The 19,129-nt window shown below is 40.7% G+C and overlaps 2 protein-coding genes across 8 annotated transcripts in view; one reads left to right on the forward strand and one right to left on the reverse strand.

The window, feature by feature from the left end:
• LOC137249703 (protein brown-like) overlaps positions 1 to 1,141 on the forward strand; it is a 77,197-nt gene extending 76,056 nt beyond the window's left edge. For both annotated transcript variants that reach the window (XM_067781460.1, XM_067781458.1), the window contains exons 6-8: positions 120 to 225; positions 305 to 863; positions 933 to 1,141. In XM_067781460.1, coding sequence (XP_067637561.1) covers positions 120 to 225; positions 305 to 863; positions 933 to 1,120 — 853 coding nt within the window. In that variant the 3' untranslated portion in view covers positions 1,121 to 1,141. The remainder of the gene's footprint in view (positions 1 to 119; positions 226 to 304; positions 864 to 932) is intronic.
• spri (sprint) overlaps positions 1 to 19,129 on the reverse strand; it is a 1,202,745-nt gene that overhangs the window by 501,516 nt on the left and 682,100 nt on the right. The gene's annotated exons all lie outside the window — the stretch shown is intronic.

Consider the following 19,129-nt stretch of genomic DNA (forward strand, 5'->3'; position numbering starts at 1 on the left):
CGTAGAGGTCCATAAATCTTTCGAAGAACTTTTCTCCCGAACACTTTACCTTTTATTTATTGAGTAGTTAACCTTTTAATTACACCATTACTCTTTTACTGTTTATATCTTTTTTCTAGTAAAAAGATTTCATGGATTCACCAAGTCTATTTGCTATTAATACGCCTTATTATAGAAGAAAGTCGTAATATTAAACAGGCCGTAGTTCACTGGGTAGTCTTTATGGTAAGTAATGTAAATCAAGTTGCATTCTTTGTAATAATAGCAACAAGCAATTACTTTCATTCACATTCTACACGGCTAGGTCACCGCTTTGACTTTGGCTATTATGTACTCTGGATTAAAAACTCTCACTCAAACTACAATACAGGATATAGATGGCTTGCTATTTATGTTGCCTTTCGAAGTAGTATTTCCAGTAGCTTACAGCGTAATGAACGTCATACCCGCAGCAATGCCAATTATGCGTCGTGAAGTCGGTGAAGGCACCTATAACCTATCAGCTCATTACGTAGCCATTGTATTATCCTACATACCGCTTGCTTTCTTGAAAACGTTTTTCTTGTTTGCGCTGATTTATAGCACAACTTATTATACGCGAGGTTTCATGGTCTTCTGGGGCATGTATTTTGTATTGAGTCTCTCAGCGATTACAGCCACTGCCTATGGTCTATTTGTGTCGACTCTTGCTGAGAATACCGGAACAGCTTATGAGCTGGCAAGTCCATTGGATTTGATATTTCGTTTACTCGGTGGTGCCTATTATAATGTGGACTCGATACCTTTTGTGAAGTATACATCGATGTTCTACTATGTCAACGAAGGGCTGTTTTATAAGTTTTGGATAAATGTGGACAAAATCGGTGAGTGAAACATGAAGTGTAGTAGATGTTAGTTTCAATGCTGTACCAACATTTTGTTTTCATTCACAGATTGCCCTCGTGGTCTGAAAGGATTTTGTGTCAAAAATGGTCTGGAGGTCTTGGAGCGTAATTCCTATAAAACTGCAGATTACACTTACTGGTTGGATTGTTTGGGTCTAGTGGTTGCTAGTGTAGTTTTTAATATCTTCGCTTTTACTATAATGAGAAAATATGTGAAGAGGACTGGTTTTTACTGAATAAAGTTTTACTCAGGAAAATGTTAAGATTAACCAATCAGCTAAACGGTTGTTGTACTGTGTGATGTAAGCTGACTGACTCTTTGAACTCAGTCAAACGACTAGCAGAAGTAATACGACTATGTGCATGTGTATATAGACTAAAATGTAGAAGGCTCAAGGACATTTACATGTCAGTCGACGAATGAGCTGGCCACAGTCTCTTATTTACCCAGAGGTAGTTCACTAACATCATAAGCTTTGCAAACAGGTTGAATTGGAACTAAAGTTTAGGTTGAGCTGGCTGGTCCATGAGGACTTCACATAAATAAACGACTTCATAGTGTTGACAAAAGTTTGTTTACGGACTAACCTGAAAGACTCTTTCGAAAAACAGGATCTATGTTGAAAATAGCTCCGTCATTTTGGCAAATACTAGAGGCTTTCTAGGACCTATGACCCTTACTGCTTCTAGATATGACAGCTTCATCACTCCCAATAGCTGGAATCGTGGCCTGGCAAGCGCAGGGTACGTGCACAAACTTCTTCAACCCACACTTTCTACATCTGCTATCACTGACCAAGCCTAATTTAAAGCCATGTGACGATTGAAGGCAGAGTAGTCAGAATGCCCATCATTTGTATACAGTAACTGTGTTAGTTTATAAAACCTAGACATAATCTCCGATCTACACATGATTTTCAACACTTTACATCACCGCGCTTGGGTCTACGCTTTTGAGTTATAACTTAAAAATAAAGCCACTTGGCATGACCCCAAAGTTGAAAGTTTTCACGAGAGTAATGCAATTGTTTCATATACAGACTTCTCAGATTGGCGCTTATGTCAAGAAGAGCAACATCATCAACCACATCCGGAAAGAGTACCAAATAGGGGAAGTCATTAACATTTTCATAATTACTAAATTCTAATGTACATGAACTTTTATACTTTGCTTATAATCGTTGGAAAAAGAAAAACAACAAGGAGGATGAAATGACTAGGTAGCGCAAGTCTGAATGTTAACAAAGAACATAAAGTAAAATTAGGAGGAATATAAATGAGAATGCGAACAAGTTTCGAAACAGCGTTATTCTTCTGTACCCCACTACCAAAAGAAAGCTTACGCGTACATCGTCAAAACTTGAAGGACGAAAAAATGCAGTTTGGGGAAAAAATTGAGACCGAGGTGGATGCTTTGAGAGGTCGTATCCAGGCGTTAAATTTTAATCGCCAAGCTGATTCAGCTTTTCAGTCCCTTAACAATTCTATTCCTTTACAGGTCTTTAAGCTGCGCCTTCAGAAGAACGCAGCAGTGAGCAATTAGAATGCTGAAGATAAACTTGCTGCACTCATGGACTTGCTTTGATAAGAAAGGAAACAACTTCCCAAAAAAATGTGCAGTGAGAGTACCTCAAGCCGTCGTCAAATGTCACTGTACTATTGCACCAATGTTACGACTATTGCATACAACAACAAGCTCTCTTTGTAAAAGCTGACAGCATGAGGAAGCAGAGAAGCTATATCTGAGTTAAAAAGATAATTTCCAGCTCTGCAAGTGGAATTCTACCTATTGGCGCTGGACACTAGAAGTAATGATGTGGATTGACCAAGACCACATGAAAATTGTTAGGCAAAGAATCATCCAGTAGTATCTCATCACGAAAGTTAAGACAAGGAGCAGCAGGAAATTTGTTTGCTTTTGTTTACATTACTCATTATGACCCTTAGCAGCAAGTTGTGTGGTGCGGGTGACAGCAGTCTTGCCATGATAAACATATTATGTCAGCAAAGCAATGGTTTTAATATTGTGCATTTTAATGCCAGAAGTTTAAATGCTGAGAAAGTAGATTTTTGTTTCGTTGATGTCATTTGCGTGTCGGAGACGTGGCTTCTTGAGGATCTTGATGATAGGCACTTTAATATTAATAACTACAAATTATTTCGAAATGATAGGGTGGGTAGGAAAGGAGGTGGCTTAGCAGTTTATTGTAGGAGTCACATTAACGTGAAACTCATTTGCAAGTCGGTGGATTCGAGCATTGAATACTTGTTTGTCGAGGTGCACGATTTGTCTACGAAAGTCTTTGTATATTGTGTTTATAGTCCCCACAAAACCAACAGCCCTGATATGTTATTTGCTACGTTGTCTCGGTACCTTGTAGACTATGACAGCTTAATAGTTTGTGGAGACTTCTATGTTAATCTGCTTGTTCGTGACTCATATGGTAATAGTATGTTAAATTATGTATCTGGTGCTGGTCTAAGTGTTGTCAATAACAATGTGCCAACCAGGTTTGGTGTTAATTGTTGTCCTAGTCTTATGGATTATTTTATTGTTTCTGACCCTTCAATAGTTTTAAAATTTTACCAGATGCCATTTTTATCAGACCATGACCTTATTTTTTGTTCCTTAGATATACAATTTAACCGCTGTGATACTGGTAGTACTTTTAGTTTTAGGGATTACCGCTTACTTGACTATAATGCTTTGTGTTCTGATTTGTCCTGTGTTAATTGGAGTGATTGTTGGTTACTAGTTTCTGCTGATGAAAAACTTGAGTTCCTTAACAGCAAAATCGTTAATGCCTTTAACATACATGTGCCTATTCGCTCAAGTAGACCTAGAAATGTTTCGTGTCCGTGGTTTAATGGCCAAGTTCAAGCGGCAATAAAAGCACGTAGTAGGACATACCAATAGTGGAGGAGGAGTAAAAGTAATGTTGCATGGCTTGCCTATAAAGCTGTCAGAAATATCGCTACTAAGATAATAAGGAACGAAAAAAGTAGATTTTTTACCTCAAGGCTAAACCCTTCGCTACCTCCAAAAACTCTTTGGCGTAATCTAAAAAGCTTGCGAGTATATGGAAGGGACAAACATGTATGCGAACTAAATGCTGACACCCTTAATGATGCGTTTGTGAGTAGTCTTGCGGGCGCTGTAAATCCTACTGCACCTTTTCTAAATGCTTATGGGCGCTACTGTGGAGAAAATTTTGAGTCCAGGGCGGTATCCGAATGCGACGTGGTAAGGTGCTTACTTAAAGTTAAATCCAATGCCATCGGGGTTGATGGTATACCAATAAAATTTGTAAAAATTATTCTACCATTTATACTGAGTATCTTCACACACACCATGAACCATTCCATCACAACTTCTCGGTTTCCTGAATCGTGGAAATGTGCTATGGTAGGACCCGTCCCGAAGAAACGGCTTGCAAACTCGGTCCGTGATTATCGACCCATTAGCATATTGCACGCGCTGTCGAAAGTTTTTGAAAGGCTACTAGCAGAGCAAATAATCTTGCACATTTCTAGAAATAACCTCTTATCACCACACCAATCGGGCTTTAGAGCCAAGCATAGTTGTACAACGGCACTACTTAAAATTCTTGATGACATACGCATACCTTTTGATAAAAACCAACTAACTCTGCTTTGTCTATTAGATTTTTCTAAAGCTTTTGATTCTGTTGACCATGCGTCACTTTCTTATAAACTTAAAACATATTTTGGATTTGCCTACAGTGCTTTGATGGTAATGGAGAGTTACTTAACAGGAAGATCACAACTTGTTAATACTGGTTGCGAATTTCGGGGACCAAACACCTACCCCGAGGTGTTCCGCAGGGTTCCATTCTTGGGCCTTTGTTATTCAGTATTTTCGTAAACGATATCTTTTCGGTTTGTCAGCACATGAAAATGCACGCATATGCAGACGACATACAATTATATTTGTCTGGTAGTTTGACGGACGTAGCCAACCTCTGCCTTAAAGTAAATAATGATTTATTGTCAGTACAGAGCTGGGCCAATAATAATTATCTCTGCCTTAATGCAACTAAATCGTTCATTTTTGCCCATTTCGAAGAATAGGTCCGTTGATGCCCTTGCCTCACCAATATACATTGGAAACACGGCTTTACAAGTTGTTTCTAGAATTAAAAGTTTGGGTTTCGTTATAAACTCTAATCTAACTTGTGAAGACCACATCAATACAGTCATGGGTAAAGTGTATACCACTTTGCGCAATCTTAGGCAATCTTCACCTTTCACACCTCCGCATATTAGAAGAAAACTGGCCCTACAGCTTCTTTTGCCAATAATAAACTATTCAGAGCTCGTTTATAACAAGTTGGACTCATGTTCTGCACACAAAGTGGAGGTCGCCTTTAATCATGTAACTCGTTACGTTTTCGGGTTACGAAAGTTTGATCATATTTCGGCTTGGAGGTCCAAGCTATTAGGATGTAACATATTTGACTACCAAAAAGCTAGAAGTGTGATTTTTTTGTACCGCTTGATTGTCACAATATCACCAGCATACCTTTTGAGAAATTGACATTCACTAGGTCTCCCAGGACGAGTAATCTAGTTGTGCCTAACTTTAACTTCGTTGCTTCGACAAGGCTGTTTTTCGTCAACACTGTACGTATTTGGAACTCTATCCCAGCTGCAATTAGGAATAATGTAAACCAAAGCAACTACAAACATATTATTTTCAGTTATTTTTCTAGTCAACAAACTTAAACTGGGCATTTATTTTATTTTTATCTTATCTTAATCTAATTTAACCAAAATTTTAAATTTAAAAATTAAAAATTTAAAGTTTTGTAGTATTGTTTTGATATGCTTGTTTTCTAGCATCTTTTATTTATTTATTTAAATGAATTATATGAATTATGTTTGTTGTACTACAAAAGACAATTTGTCTTACTGTACTAATGTATTTTCTCCGAATAAATGAAATGAAATGAAAACACGGACACCTAAATAATATTTTTACATAACAGATGCACATAAACATTGCATTTTCAAACCTTCTTTCATACATGCTCACGATGGAGCTAGAAGCTGCAAAAGATTGCGACTTGCAACTTGAAGAGTCCATGCATATAACGCCTCTTACTTCTAACTAACAAATCTGCTGTTATTGTTGAAGGCGCAAAAATACTCCCTGAAGGTTTAAGGGAGTTTTGTGGATGTAGTGGTACTTTACCAGATATTAATTCGGCTCCGCTTTGCTACTTTTTGCGACTATCTCTACTATCTTGGGATCCATTCTGTTGATCTTCCGAGCCTTCAGGTCTGTAGACTTAAGTCGTCACATGCCACAAGCATGCATAACGCGGCAAAATTATAAGCCTTTATAACCAGCTAGAGCATCTAACTATCAATTTCCAATTTTCCTATACATTTTGCCTGATCTTTAATCACAAAAAGCAAGAAGAAAAATCATCGTCAATACTACTTGGTGCTTAACCGCCTAAGTGTTTTTGGCGTTTTGTATTAAGTCACGCCAGATCTTCCTGTGTTTCGATAATTGAAGCTGATTGAGAGCACCAAGGGAGATCAAGTGTTCCTCGTATATCAACTCAGTGGAGGCCTTCGCCTTCTAAACTGCTTTTAAACTGCCCACGCCTTCGTCCCTGCGCTTAGCATGACTTAGCCAGCGATTTCTTTGGAACCACGAATCTTTCGGAAAACTTTTCTCTCGAATACTCCAAGAGCCATTTTATCTTCTCTCCACACCGACTTATAGAGCGTGACTTTTGTTCATCGAGAGAAGTAGCAAGTAGCACTTGTTGGCAAGAGTTATTCTCCATTTTATTTTAAAGCTGACATTATTTCCCGGATAAAGGAAATAGGCGAAGTCATTCACAGTCTGCTTACGTGCGTATGCCCCAATTCTTTCTCGGATATTAGCTCCCGCGGTGGCCGACAAGAATTACAGTTAATTACACGTAGTACATGATTTATGTTTCATGGAGTACCTTTTTTCGAGACATCAAGTCGCATAGCGTAGGCCGAAAGTCTTGACAGAGGTGACTAGCTTACAGAATAACAGCTCTCCATAGTGGAAGTGGCGGTAGGAAGATGGGCTGCGGTTTGAAAACTTTTCGTAGTTGGTAGTCTTCTCAAACGACACAATGACTCGGGGAAGGTCTTTTGTAACAGCCAATATCGGTCAGTTTAGTAAGGGCACCGACAAACACTTCGCTTGTTATATCAAAAAATTTTTGACAGAAAACGATTGCCTTTGGTAAATGAGCAAATCGGCTACAAAAAATATGCATATACTGAGTTAAAAAATTATTTCTTATTTTGCTTTGTTTCCATGTTAATTTTTATTTTTATACTCAGTTGAGCAGAGCTCACAGAGTATATTAAGTTTGATTGGATAACGGTTGGTTGTACATATATAAAGGAATCGAGATAGATATAGACTTCCATATATCAAAATAATCAGGATCGAAAAAAAATATGATTGAGCCATGTCCGTCCGTCCGTCCGTCCGCCCGTTAACACGATAACTTGAGTAAATTTTGAGGTATCTTGATGAAATTTGGTATGCAGGTACCTGAGTACACATCTCAGATCGCTATTTAAAATGAACGATATCGGACTATAACCACGCCCACTTTTTCGATATCGAAAATTTCGAAAAACCGAAAAAGTGCGAGAATTCATTACAAAAGACAGCTAAAGCGACAAAACTTGGTAGATGAGTTGAACTTATGACGCAGAATAGAAAATTAGTAAAATTTTGGACAATGGGCGTGGCACCGCCCACTTTTAAAAGAAGGTAATTTAAAAGTTTTGCAAGCTGTAATTTGGCAGTCGTTGAAGATATCTTGATGAAATTTGGCAGGAACGTTACTTCTATTACTATATGTACGCCTAATAAAAATTAGCAAAATCGGAGAAGGACCACGCCCACTTTTAAAAAAAAAATTTTTTTAAAGTAAAATTTTAACAAAAAATTTAATATCTTTACAGTATATAAGTAAATTATGTCAACATTCAACTCCAGTAATGATATGGTGCAACAAAATACAAAAATAAAAGAAAATTTCAAAATGGGCGTGGCTCCGCCCTTTTTCATTTAATTTGTCTAGGATACTTTTAACGCCATAAGTCGAACAAAAATTAACCAATCCTTTTGAAATTTGGTAGGGGCATAGATTTTATGACATTAACTGTTTTCTGTGAAAATGGGCGAAATCGGTTGATGACACGCCCAGTTTTTATACACAGGCGTCCGTCTGCCCTTCCGCATGGCCGTTAACACGATAACTTGGGCAAAAATCGACATATCTTTAATGAACTTAGTTCACGTGCTTACTTGAACTCACTTTATCTTGGTATGAAAAATGAACGAAATCCGACTATGACCACGCCCACTTTTTCGATATCGAAAATTACGAAAAATGAAAAAATGCCATAATTCTATACCAAATACGAAAAAAAGCATGAAACATGGTAAGGTAATTGGATTGTTTTATTGACGCGAAATATAACTTTAGAAAAAACTTTATAAAATGGTTGTGACACCTACCATATTAAGTAGAAGAAAATGAAAAAGTTCTGCAGGGCGAAATAAAAAAAACTTAAAATCTTGACAGGTATTACATATATAAATAAATTAGCTGTATCCAACAGATGATGTTCTGGGTCACCCTGGTCCACATTTTGGTCGATATCTGGAAAACGCCTTCACACCACTCCCTTTTAAAACTCTCATTAATACCTTTAATTTGATACCCATATCGTACAAACTCATTCTAGAGTCACCCCTGGTCCACCTTTATGGCGATATCTCGAAAAGGCGTCCACCTATAGAACTAAGCCCCACGCCCTTTTAAAATACTCATTAACACCTTTCATTTGATACCCATATCGTAAAAACATATTCTAAAGTCACCCCTGGTCCACCTTTATGGCGATATCTCGAAAAGGCGAACACCTATAGAACGAAGGCCCACTCCCTTTTAAAATACTCATTAACACCTTTCTTTTGATACCCATATTGTACAAACAAATTCTAGGGTTACCCCTGGTCCGCCTTTATGGCGATATATCGAAACCGCGTCCACCTATGGAATTAAGGATTACTCCCTTTTAAAATACTCATTAGCACCTTTCATTTGATACCCATATCGTGCAAACGCGTTCTATAGTCACCCCTGGTCCACCTTTATGGCGATATCTCGAAAAGGCGACCACCTATACAACAACCACCACTCCCTTTTAAAACCCTTATTAATACCTTTAATTTGATACCCATATCGTACAAACATATTCTAGAGTCACCCCTGGTCCACCTTTAGGGCGATATTTCGAAACGGCGTCCACCTATAGAACTAAAGCCCACTCCCTTTTAAAATACTCATTAACACCTTTCGTTTGATGCCCATATTGTACAAACAAATTCTAGGGTCACCCCTGGTCCACCTTATGGCGATATCTCGAAACGGCGTCCACCTATGGAACTAAGGATTACTCCCTTTTAAAATACTCATTAACACCTTTTTTTGATACCCATATTGTACAAACAAATTCTAGGGTCACCCCTGGTCCACCTTTGTGGCGATATCTCGAAATGGCGTCCACCTATGGAACTAAGGATTACTCCCTTTTAAAATACTCATTAACACCTTTCATTTGAAACCCATATCGTACAAACGCATTCTAGAGTCAACCCTGATCCACCTTTATGGCTATATCCCTAAATGGCATCCACCTATAGAACTATGGCCCACTCCCTCATAAAATACTCTTTAACGCCTTTCATTTGATACACATTCCAGGGTTTCCCTCGGTTCATTTTCCTACATGGTTATTTTCCCTTATGTTGTCACCATAGCTCTCAACTGAGTATGTAATGTTCGGTTACACCCGAACTTAACCTTCCTTACTTGTTTGTTTAATTTTTGAATTCTTCATCCTATCATCACAATGTGTGCTCCCACTTGAACTTCCCCACCACAAAAAAAATTGAAAAACAAAGTCTGAACGAATTCTGAAATTCTTTTGAATTTGTTGTTGTGGTTTTAGTTTGGCAGTTTGTTGCTTCGAGTTCAGAGTTTGCTGTATCCAGAATGCTATTCCAAATAAAACTCATTATTCATATTGTAATTGTAGCGCGGGGAAAGCTGATAATGTTTGACTCACAACCCCATTTCAACACTTGAACATATTTATTTATGAGCCATTGCAACTTGTAATAATGAGTATTTACTTAGTTTGCGTCCTGGAGCCATGAGGATATTGGTACCGGATGTATTTATAAGCGCGTATATCCTTCGTCATGGAAAGTGTTTTGTATTTATGGCAGGTATTAATGAATTGCGAAAAGTTGTAATCAAGTTTTACAACAAAGTAAGTATGTTGGTTTACATTCAAATTTTAATTGCAATAAATTAAGAGGTCAGGGTAAGAATTTGGTTTTCCTTGAAAGCTGAACTATTAAGACAGCCAACAAACTAGCTATGCACTAAGTGAAACGAGCACCACCGCTGCTCTGCTCTCAAAATGCCTCAATATAAAAATGGCAACAAACGTAAGCTGAGTTGGTATGACCTACTTATTTTCCTAAGTGCTCTCTTGAGGTGCTCGAAGTTCACGAAGCACCCAAAGACAAGCACTTAAAAAAGTGTGACACAAATTTTTCTTTTCGCAGATAAGTAGAGACTAAAAACGACAAATCACCAGCCAAGTCGAATTTCGATCAGCGTAATGTGACATTTCACGAGCGTGCTTCGCAAACTTTACGTGAGCTTAGCGCAGCACCCCAAAAAGATCTTAGAAAACGAGACAAAATGTTTCTCTTCGCTGCTAATTAGCGAATAATTTGCAACAAAATACTGACCTATTTACTTTTTGATCCGCCGAGGATGTTTCGCTAGCTTCACGTTTATGAAAGAGCGAAATTTCATCATAGAATGCCAATGACGTTTACCAACAAGTCTAAATTACAGAAGCAGTAGGGATGAGAAATTTGTTGATGATTGGAATAAGGCAATTCAAATTGTTTGGACATCACTTTCTCGATATGGGTCAAGGGGATTGATCTATTGATTTTTTAGGAAAAAATAAAAATAGTTAATGTAAGCCGCGATAACCTTTCTCTTTCAAATGTTTCCTATAAATTAGCGGGACGGACCTACATGTTTTATGCCGACCCCGAACGGCATCTGCAAGGCACATGAGTTTTCACTAAGAGCTTTTCATGGCAGAAATTCGCTAGGACACTGACAACTCCGCTCTTCTAATTGAAAAAAACTTGTTTCTAAAACTTTGATGTAGCTTTTGTCCGGCGTGTGAATCCAGTATCTTCGGTGTGGTAGGCGGAGCACACTACTATTACACCACGATGGACGCCGCTGCTTTTTCAAAAGAACAAACAAAAAACCAGTTAGTCTAATATCGAAACGTCCAATAGTTCATTATTAAGCTAACTAACGCCAATGCAGGGTTCGCATATCTCAAACCATTCAACCCGTTGAATTGAAGTATTAAAGAAGCTCAAAAGCGTGAATCACTTGCGTTGTGAGAGGCTTTCAAAAAGAAGTTATCTATACTTCGGCCTTGATCTGGGCCGCTGCGCAGTATTAAGATTGCATCTGCAACATTACGTGTTCAACCTAAACCCATCCCTGACGCATGAGTGAAAGTGACTCCAGATTCATGGAAAAGTTTCGCATCATCGCTGCTGAATCAAGAGCTTGAAGAGACGCCTGGCCTATCGAGAAGTTAGCCAACGTATTAACGATTCTTCACGTTGCACACTGCAAAAATGCGATAAGTCTAGGATGAGTTCGTGATGAGTCGCAAAGGAACATGTGACTATATGTAGCTTTAATTTCTTTATATGGGTTGAAGTTACCCCTTTTGTTTAAATATGCGAGAGACCAATTGTATCTGTTTATGCCTAAACGGATAGCGTCGCACCGCTCCTCTTTATGCCCCTACGGGTACGGTCATAGTGGTAATTACTCTACACTTTACAGGTACTGTTCAACACGTCCTCTTTGTATCGCTACGGACAGATCCTCTTCGTACTCCTATAAGCACTGTTGGGCGAGGCTTCTTGGTCCGGCTACGGGTATTGTCGGACGAGCCCTATCTTCGATTCTATCGATTTTTTGCAGGGCAGTAAAGTTTGGCACGCTTCCTCGATAGAGAAGACTTCTGATTAAAACACACTCGCAGGTATTATAAAGAGGAAATTCCCATTCAGAAAAAGTATCTTTATGGATGAATATTGCTTCTTGAACCCTACAAGTTTCCCTCGCCGTTTGACGACTACTAATTACTAAAAAAAAAATTATAATCATCCGTAACGTCAGATTTGACTAGACCTTTGTGAAGTTGTTCGGACATCCACTTCTTTGCGGAGTACGTTCATAGGATCTGACGTTGAAATGTTACACACAGCAGAAGAAAAGATCAGTGTGTTCGACCTCCAATACTTTCTAATTAAAATAAAATCCTTAGGCGCGTAAAATATTGAATTCATATCCGTTAAGTCCAGACTCTTTTTGGTATGACAATACTTTTACATCAGCGCTACGACGAGCAACCCCATCTCGAGTGGTTAACTTTTAAGAGCTTCACTATTAATGACAGCTCTATCTTCCTCCCTTCTGGACATATATTAGGGTTTTGGCTATGCATGCGAGTCAATTCTACGACTTCTGTGGGGACGGGATTTATTCATAAACTTAAGTGTAGTGGCATTAACTTTATGCCAGATGATGTAATCTTATTTCTAAAGCAGTGGTGGTCAAAGTCGCTACAAGGTCAAGTTCGGTTTTTTCGTTCCTACAATGACTGGTCTATAGTATGTTTGTCTTTCAATATCTGGCTATGTTTTTATTGAGAGTCTCCTATGCTGTAGCTCACATCAGTATGGAACTCCAATTCACGCCACTAACAACACCATCAGAGACAAGGGGCAAGATAAAGAGCAATGATAAGGCCTAAAATCATAGATGCATGGATTTGCAACTCTTTGTTTCGAGAGAGCGCTGTCAAAATGCCAGGCATGCTTAACCAACGAAACGATATCATTTCGTTACGATAATCAACGTTAATAAACGAAACGAAGTCATTTCGTTTCGTTTATTAACGTTAAGATCGTCAAATTAACGTTAATTTGATGTTCTTAACGTTAATAAACGAAACGAAATGACTTCGTATCGTTTATTAACGTTGATTATCGTAACGAAATGTTGTCGTTTCGTTGGTTAAGCATGCCTGCAAAATGCACATTTTTTATAACATTTGTCAATGATGCCAATCCAAACAAAAATTAAGGGATTCAAGGGGTTGTGTAGCGTAATATATAGCTTCTCCAACCCAATTGTCAACCTCACCTTCGAGCGGCGAATCCCGTTTCACTAACAGACGAGGCTCTGGCGACCCCAAGCTCCTCATGGAACTTGGGGGTGGGGAGGGAGGGATGGCCTGAAGGTTTAATGTGGCCATATAAATCGTTCCCGAGATGGTCGGGCCAGCACCTTAATGGTGCTGTGTTACCGGAGCGTATCGGATCTGTATCCGACAAAGGACCATCACATCGATAACACTCCCCAAAGCCTTCGGGGAGTAACTAATCGCTACAACAACAACAACAACAACAACAAAAATTAATAGACCTGAATATGGGGATTTTCTACATACGATTTTATAGTTTCAATCATTTAATAAAATGATAGTCGAAATATATTCATTTTTTTAAACTTATTTTAAAACAATAAGACTAGTTAGAGTTAAATATAAACAAATCTAATTAAAATTAACATTAATTAGTCAAATATTGTAACGCATTTTAATCACAGCGAAAACCAAATGTTTTTAGTAAATCGGACCTAGGATATAATAGGTAACATCATTTAGTGGATAAGGCTTATCTTACATGTCTGACGTTCCAGATTCTGCGATCAAACTGGACTGGTTGAATCGGGACTTCATATTTACAAAACCTGTTTTTAGTAATAACTTTTGAATGGGAAATAATATTTATCCTCCGTCTTCGAACTAATATTATTTACACTAAAACAAGTATTTTTACCTTTTTACCATAATTTTTGTACGCATTTCTACAGTTGGTGGTCAAACTAAAGTTTACCGAAATTTTTGGCCCGTTTTTCGTTTTAGCTGGCACATCTTTTGTTCTGGCACCTGCTTCAGCTGGCGTGAAGGATTTATCTGTGATTGTTTCCAGCGCAAATTTGAAATAAATCCCTTATGAGAGCGAAAAAAAATGAGAGCGGAAACAAATGTTTCGTATCAAGTAATCTTTGCTAACATTCAAGATGGCTGTAGTGGCTTCCAGGTACAGAAACGATCGCACTGCTAATCCAAAAAAGAGCGCAACACAATAAAGGCGGTTGCTTGTATTGCTGAAGCTGTCGGCAAGAGATGGTGGCTCTCGACAAGAGTAGTACACTGGCTTTATGAGATGGTAGTCAAGACGATTCTGCTCTATGGGGTGCTGGTCTGCAAGGGAACCGGCGAGCAGCATCAAAATATTAGTGTCAGTATAACGGAAGGCGTTGGTTGGTATCAGCGGCGCTCTTGGAACAACACCTACTTAGGCGCTGAATGTCATGCTGAACAAACATCCAGTCGATATTGCGGAAAACGCGGCCGCGGCCCGGTCGTTGGTTAGGTTTTGTGATATGGGCTATGAACTTTCTGACTTTTGAGCACTCTAGCCTACTTACCAGGTTCGACTTTATCCCTGATAGAACGGACTATTGTGTGCCGATAACTGACTAGGGGCCAGTACGTATTCGTGGAACCATGAACTTCGCTACTATTTTAGTGACGCTGAGCAATGTTTCACCTCCTGGTGTTCCGTGGATTTGCTGCTGCCAAATTTTCTTGTATTTTTTAAATATTACGATGTCGCGACGCGGCGCTTGCCAAGTAATTTTGTCAGGTAGGTGGGTTGAACTGGCCGGTCCATGAGGACCTCACATAGACTGATTGAGTCCGTAGTGTTACCAGAAGTTTGTTTTTTCGACCAAACTGAAAAACCCTATCAAAAACCAGGACCTATGTTATAAAATAACTCCGTCCTCTTGGCAAATACTAGAAGCTTCCTAGGAATTAAGTCACTTGCTGCTTCTAGATCTGACAGCTGTATCACTCCTAATAGCTGGAGTCTTAGCCTGGCAAGTGCAGGGCACGAGCACAGAACGTGCTCGATCGTTTCCTCCTCCAACCCGCACTTCCTACACCTGCTATCACTGACCAAGCCTAATTTAAAGGCATGTGACGCCAGAAGGCAGTGTCCAGTCAGAATACCCGTCATGAGTCTACAGTCCTCTCTTTTTAATGATAGAAGCAACTGTGTTAGTCTAAGGTTGTAAGACCTACACATAATCTTCGACACTTTACAGCCCCGCGCTTGAACCCACGCCTTTTCTGCTTGGTCGATCATGTGCACCTCTCGCCTTCGCTTAATCTCGCCCAATCTAATTGGGACGTCTACGGAGCAAGCTTCAAGGGATGCGCCCTTTTTAGCTAATTCGTCCGCTTTTTCATTCCCATCTATTCCCATATGCCCTGGGACCCAATATAGATGTATGCTTCTCCCTGTCCCGATTCTCTCCAGAGACTGCTTACACTCTAACACGCATTTAGATGCTGTGCTATGCGAGATTATTGCCTTAATTGCTGCTTGACTATCAATATAAAAGTTAACACGGTTGCAGCTTAAGCTATTCTCTTCCAGGGTTTCTACTGCTTTGGTTACGGCTAATATTTCCGCTTGGAAAACGCTACAGTAATCCGGCAGCCTGTAGGATCTGCTTAATTCCGGATCAGCGCAGTATACCGCAGACCCTACTACTTCCGCTATTTTGGAACCATCGGTGTACACATGTATCGCCTCGTCCGCCATTTGCGCACCCTTGCGCCAACCGTCCACCTCTATTGTGGCCTTAAGATCTCCCTCAAAGTGCAGGTAGGGAATCATGTAGTCTGTTCGTCTTGTGACTGAGGACGCTATACTACTATGGCCATATGGTCGGCGCTCAAGCTGCCCCGAAGCATCGAGCCTGGTTGCGGTCGTTAACGCTTTGTTCTTTGCTACCAGGTCTACAGGTGGAATGTGCAGAATGGCATACAGTGCAGCCGTCGGGGTTGTTTTCAGGGCTCCCGTAATGCAAAGCATCGATAGTCTGCATACACCCTCTAATTTTTTGAGGTATGTTGTTTTTTGTGTGGCTTTCCACCAAACAAGAACTCCATAGTATAGAATAGGGCTTACAGTCGCTGTAAAAACCCAATGAGAAAGAGAACGCGATAGGCCCCACGTACACCCCAGCATTCTTTTACATGCATAGAGTGCCGTTGAGGCCTTCTTGACCCTCTCCTCCACGTTGAGCTTCCATGACAGCTTACTGTCTAGGATGATTCCTAGATATTTTGTGCAAGGTTTCTCCTGTAAGGTCACCGCTCCTAACTTAGGCCTGGTCCAATTTGGGACCTTGTACCTCTTTGTAAACAAGACCATATCCGTCTTCTCCGCATTGACTTTCAGCCCGACATTAGATGCCCAGGTATGAATATCCCGAAGCGCCCGTTCCATCAAAGAACTAATCGTTGGAAGGCATTTTCCACTTATGACAATTGCAACGTCATCTGCGTAAGCCGTAAGTTTTACGGGTCCCTCATCGAATTGCCTGAGCAGTTGGTTGATGACCAGTGTCCACAGCAGAGGTGATAGCACCCCTCCCTGCGGCGTGCCCCTGTCCACTGATTTCGTGGCCTCGTACAATTAACATTGTGATGTAATCTTTCTGCAATTTAACATGCAGCCGATCCATCTGATTAAGGCAGGATGTACTTTAATGTAATTAAGACCATCCATAATCGCCCATTTTGCAACATTATTGAAAGCCCCGGCAATGTCCAAGAAGACTCCTAGAGCATACTCCTTATATTCCAGGGATTTCTCTATGCTTATTACCACCCTATGCAATGCGGTGTCTACCGACTTGCCTTTGGTGTACGCATGCTGTGTTGTGGAGAGCAGCTTTTCATCCACGTTGGACTTTATGTACACATATATCAGCCTCTCAAAGGTTTTGAGCAGAAATGATGTTAAGCTAATGGGTCTATAGTCTTTGGGATACACGTGACCGATCTTCCCCGCCTTTGGTAGAAAAGCTACACGAGCAGTTCTCCAAGAGTGCGGTACATGATTCAGTCTTATGCACCCATCGAATATTATTTTAAGCCAATTCACGACTGCCCTACTTGAGACTTGTAGCATGGCCGGGAATATATCATCTGGGCCCGGCGATTTAAACTTAGAAAACGTCTTCACTGCCCACTCGATCTTGGTATCGGTCACCAAGCCCGGCACCACTAGCTCCGTGATCGAAGTGTGAGTGATGTCTGCTGGTTCTTCTAAACCGTCTCCCGATGGGAAATGTGTATCGAGAAGCACCTCAAGGGATTCCTCACTATCACGTGACCATTCCCCGTTCTCTTTCTTTATTAGTCCCTGGACTATGTTTCCCTTTGCTAGGACTTTTTTCAACCGTGCTGTTTCACTGGAGCACTCTATGTCCGTACAGAAACTTTTCCATGAGTTTCTCTTCGCCCTGGTAATTTCACGCTTGTAGATCCTCAGTAGATCCCTGTACTCGTCCCGACACGCTTCGCTTTCCGCGGTCTTTGCGAGTTTAAACATTTCTTTTACCTGTCTTCTTAGAAGACTCAGCTCATTGCTCCACCATGGCGGCTTTGCTTTTCCTCTGAATCTTCTTAGAGGGCAAGCTTTGTTATACGCAGTCATAAGCGTCCTTGTTAGGAATTCATTCATCTACTCCAGTTCCTCTACATTAGCAACCTCTTTGGGTTGTCCCAGTTTTGTTTCTACATGTTTCTGGAATTTATTCCAATTCGTTGCCCTAGGGTTTCTAAAGGTTCCTCCCTTCTCTACCCTCTTTAGTGGGATGCTGAAGCTTATATACGCATGGTCGGAGAAGGATGGTCTATCGAGAACCATCCAATCATACCTTGATATATCACGCTCGGAGCTCAATGAAATATCCAGAACATTGCTGGATGTTGGACCAATGTATGTAGGAACATTTCCCCTGTTGGCTATCTGCAAATTGGTTTGCAGGATGTAACAAAATAGAGATTCGCCTCTCTCGTTCGTATCTGCTCCTCCCCACGCATTGTGGTGCGTATTTGCATCTGCGCCTATGACCAACCGCCCTTTGCGCCCTTCCTCCTGTACTAGCCTTTTGCACTCCATCGGTGGAACCTCCGCAGCATGGGCCATGTAGCAGGACGCCAGGATAAATGCCTGCTTATTCTTTTGCTCAACGGCCACCGCTACGAGATCCTCGGTGGTGTAATTAGGCAGCATATATGAATGCAGCTGTTTCCTTACCATTACTACAGCTCGCACCCGTCCTTCCGTTTGTGCGTAGTAAACGCCAAACCCGCGCGCGCTAAGTCCAGAAACCTTTCCTCCCGATGAGAGCCACGGCTCCTGGATCAGCGCCACGTCAAAAGAACCCTCCTCAAGGGTTAGGAGGAGTTCGCTCGACGCCACTTTACTGTGTTGGAGGTTTATCTGTAGGACTCGCAGCACCATTGGGCTGTTTGTCCCCCTCCAGCACCTTCGTCTTGACGTCGTCGTCCTCCTCTTGCCCTTTTGGTTTAGAGTATTCGAGGCCCCCTTCAGCCCCTCGTGAATGTTGTGCCGTGTGTTCCTCTGTGCGAGTCACAGCACCATTTAGCGGTTGGTCCTCTTCTAGCACGTTCGTGGTGACGTCGGGGACCTCCACCTGTCTTTTTTCCCTTAGGCTTCTGAGGTCCTTTTCGACTTCGCCCACTTCCAGCGTGTTAGGATTTTTATCCTCGGGACTTCTTTTCCTGAGTCGCATGTAAATTTTGCCAGTGCCAAAGGACATTTTGCCAAGCTGCGTGTACAAAATATCCTCCGCCTGCTTGTTTATTTGGAAGATGTAGAACTGACCATCCTCGGTAGGCCGAGATACAGTAAGTACCTTCCAATCCTGTGTCGGTATGTTCGGATTCTGATTCTGCAGAAGTCGCAGTGTATCCTCCGACTTCATCACGCATGGTATCCATACCTTAACTTTTGGTACCGTGGGGATTTGCGCTTTATCCACCACCTCAAACCGCGCGTTCGTGGCTTGCCTTTGGAGGTTTGGAACGACTTCCTCCAGCCACCGCAAGCTCGC

This window comes from Eurosta solidaginis, chromosome 4, assembly GCF_040869045.1.
Source record: "Eurosta solidaginis isolate ZX-2024a chromosome 4, ASM4086904v1, whole genome shotgun sequence".
Lineage (NCBI taxonomy): Eukaryota > Metazoa > Arthropoda > Insecta > Diptera > Tephritidae > Eurosta > Eurosta solidaginis.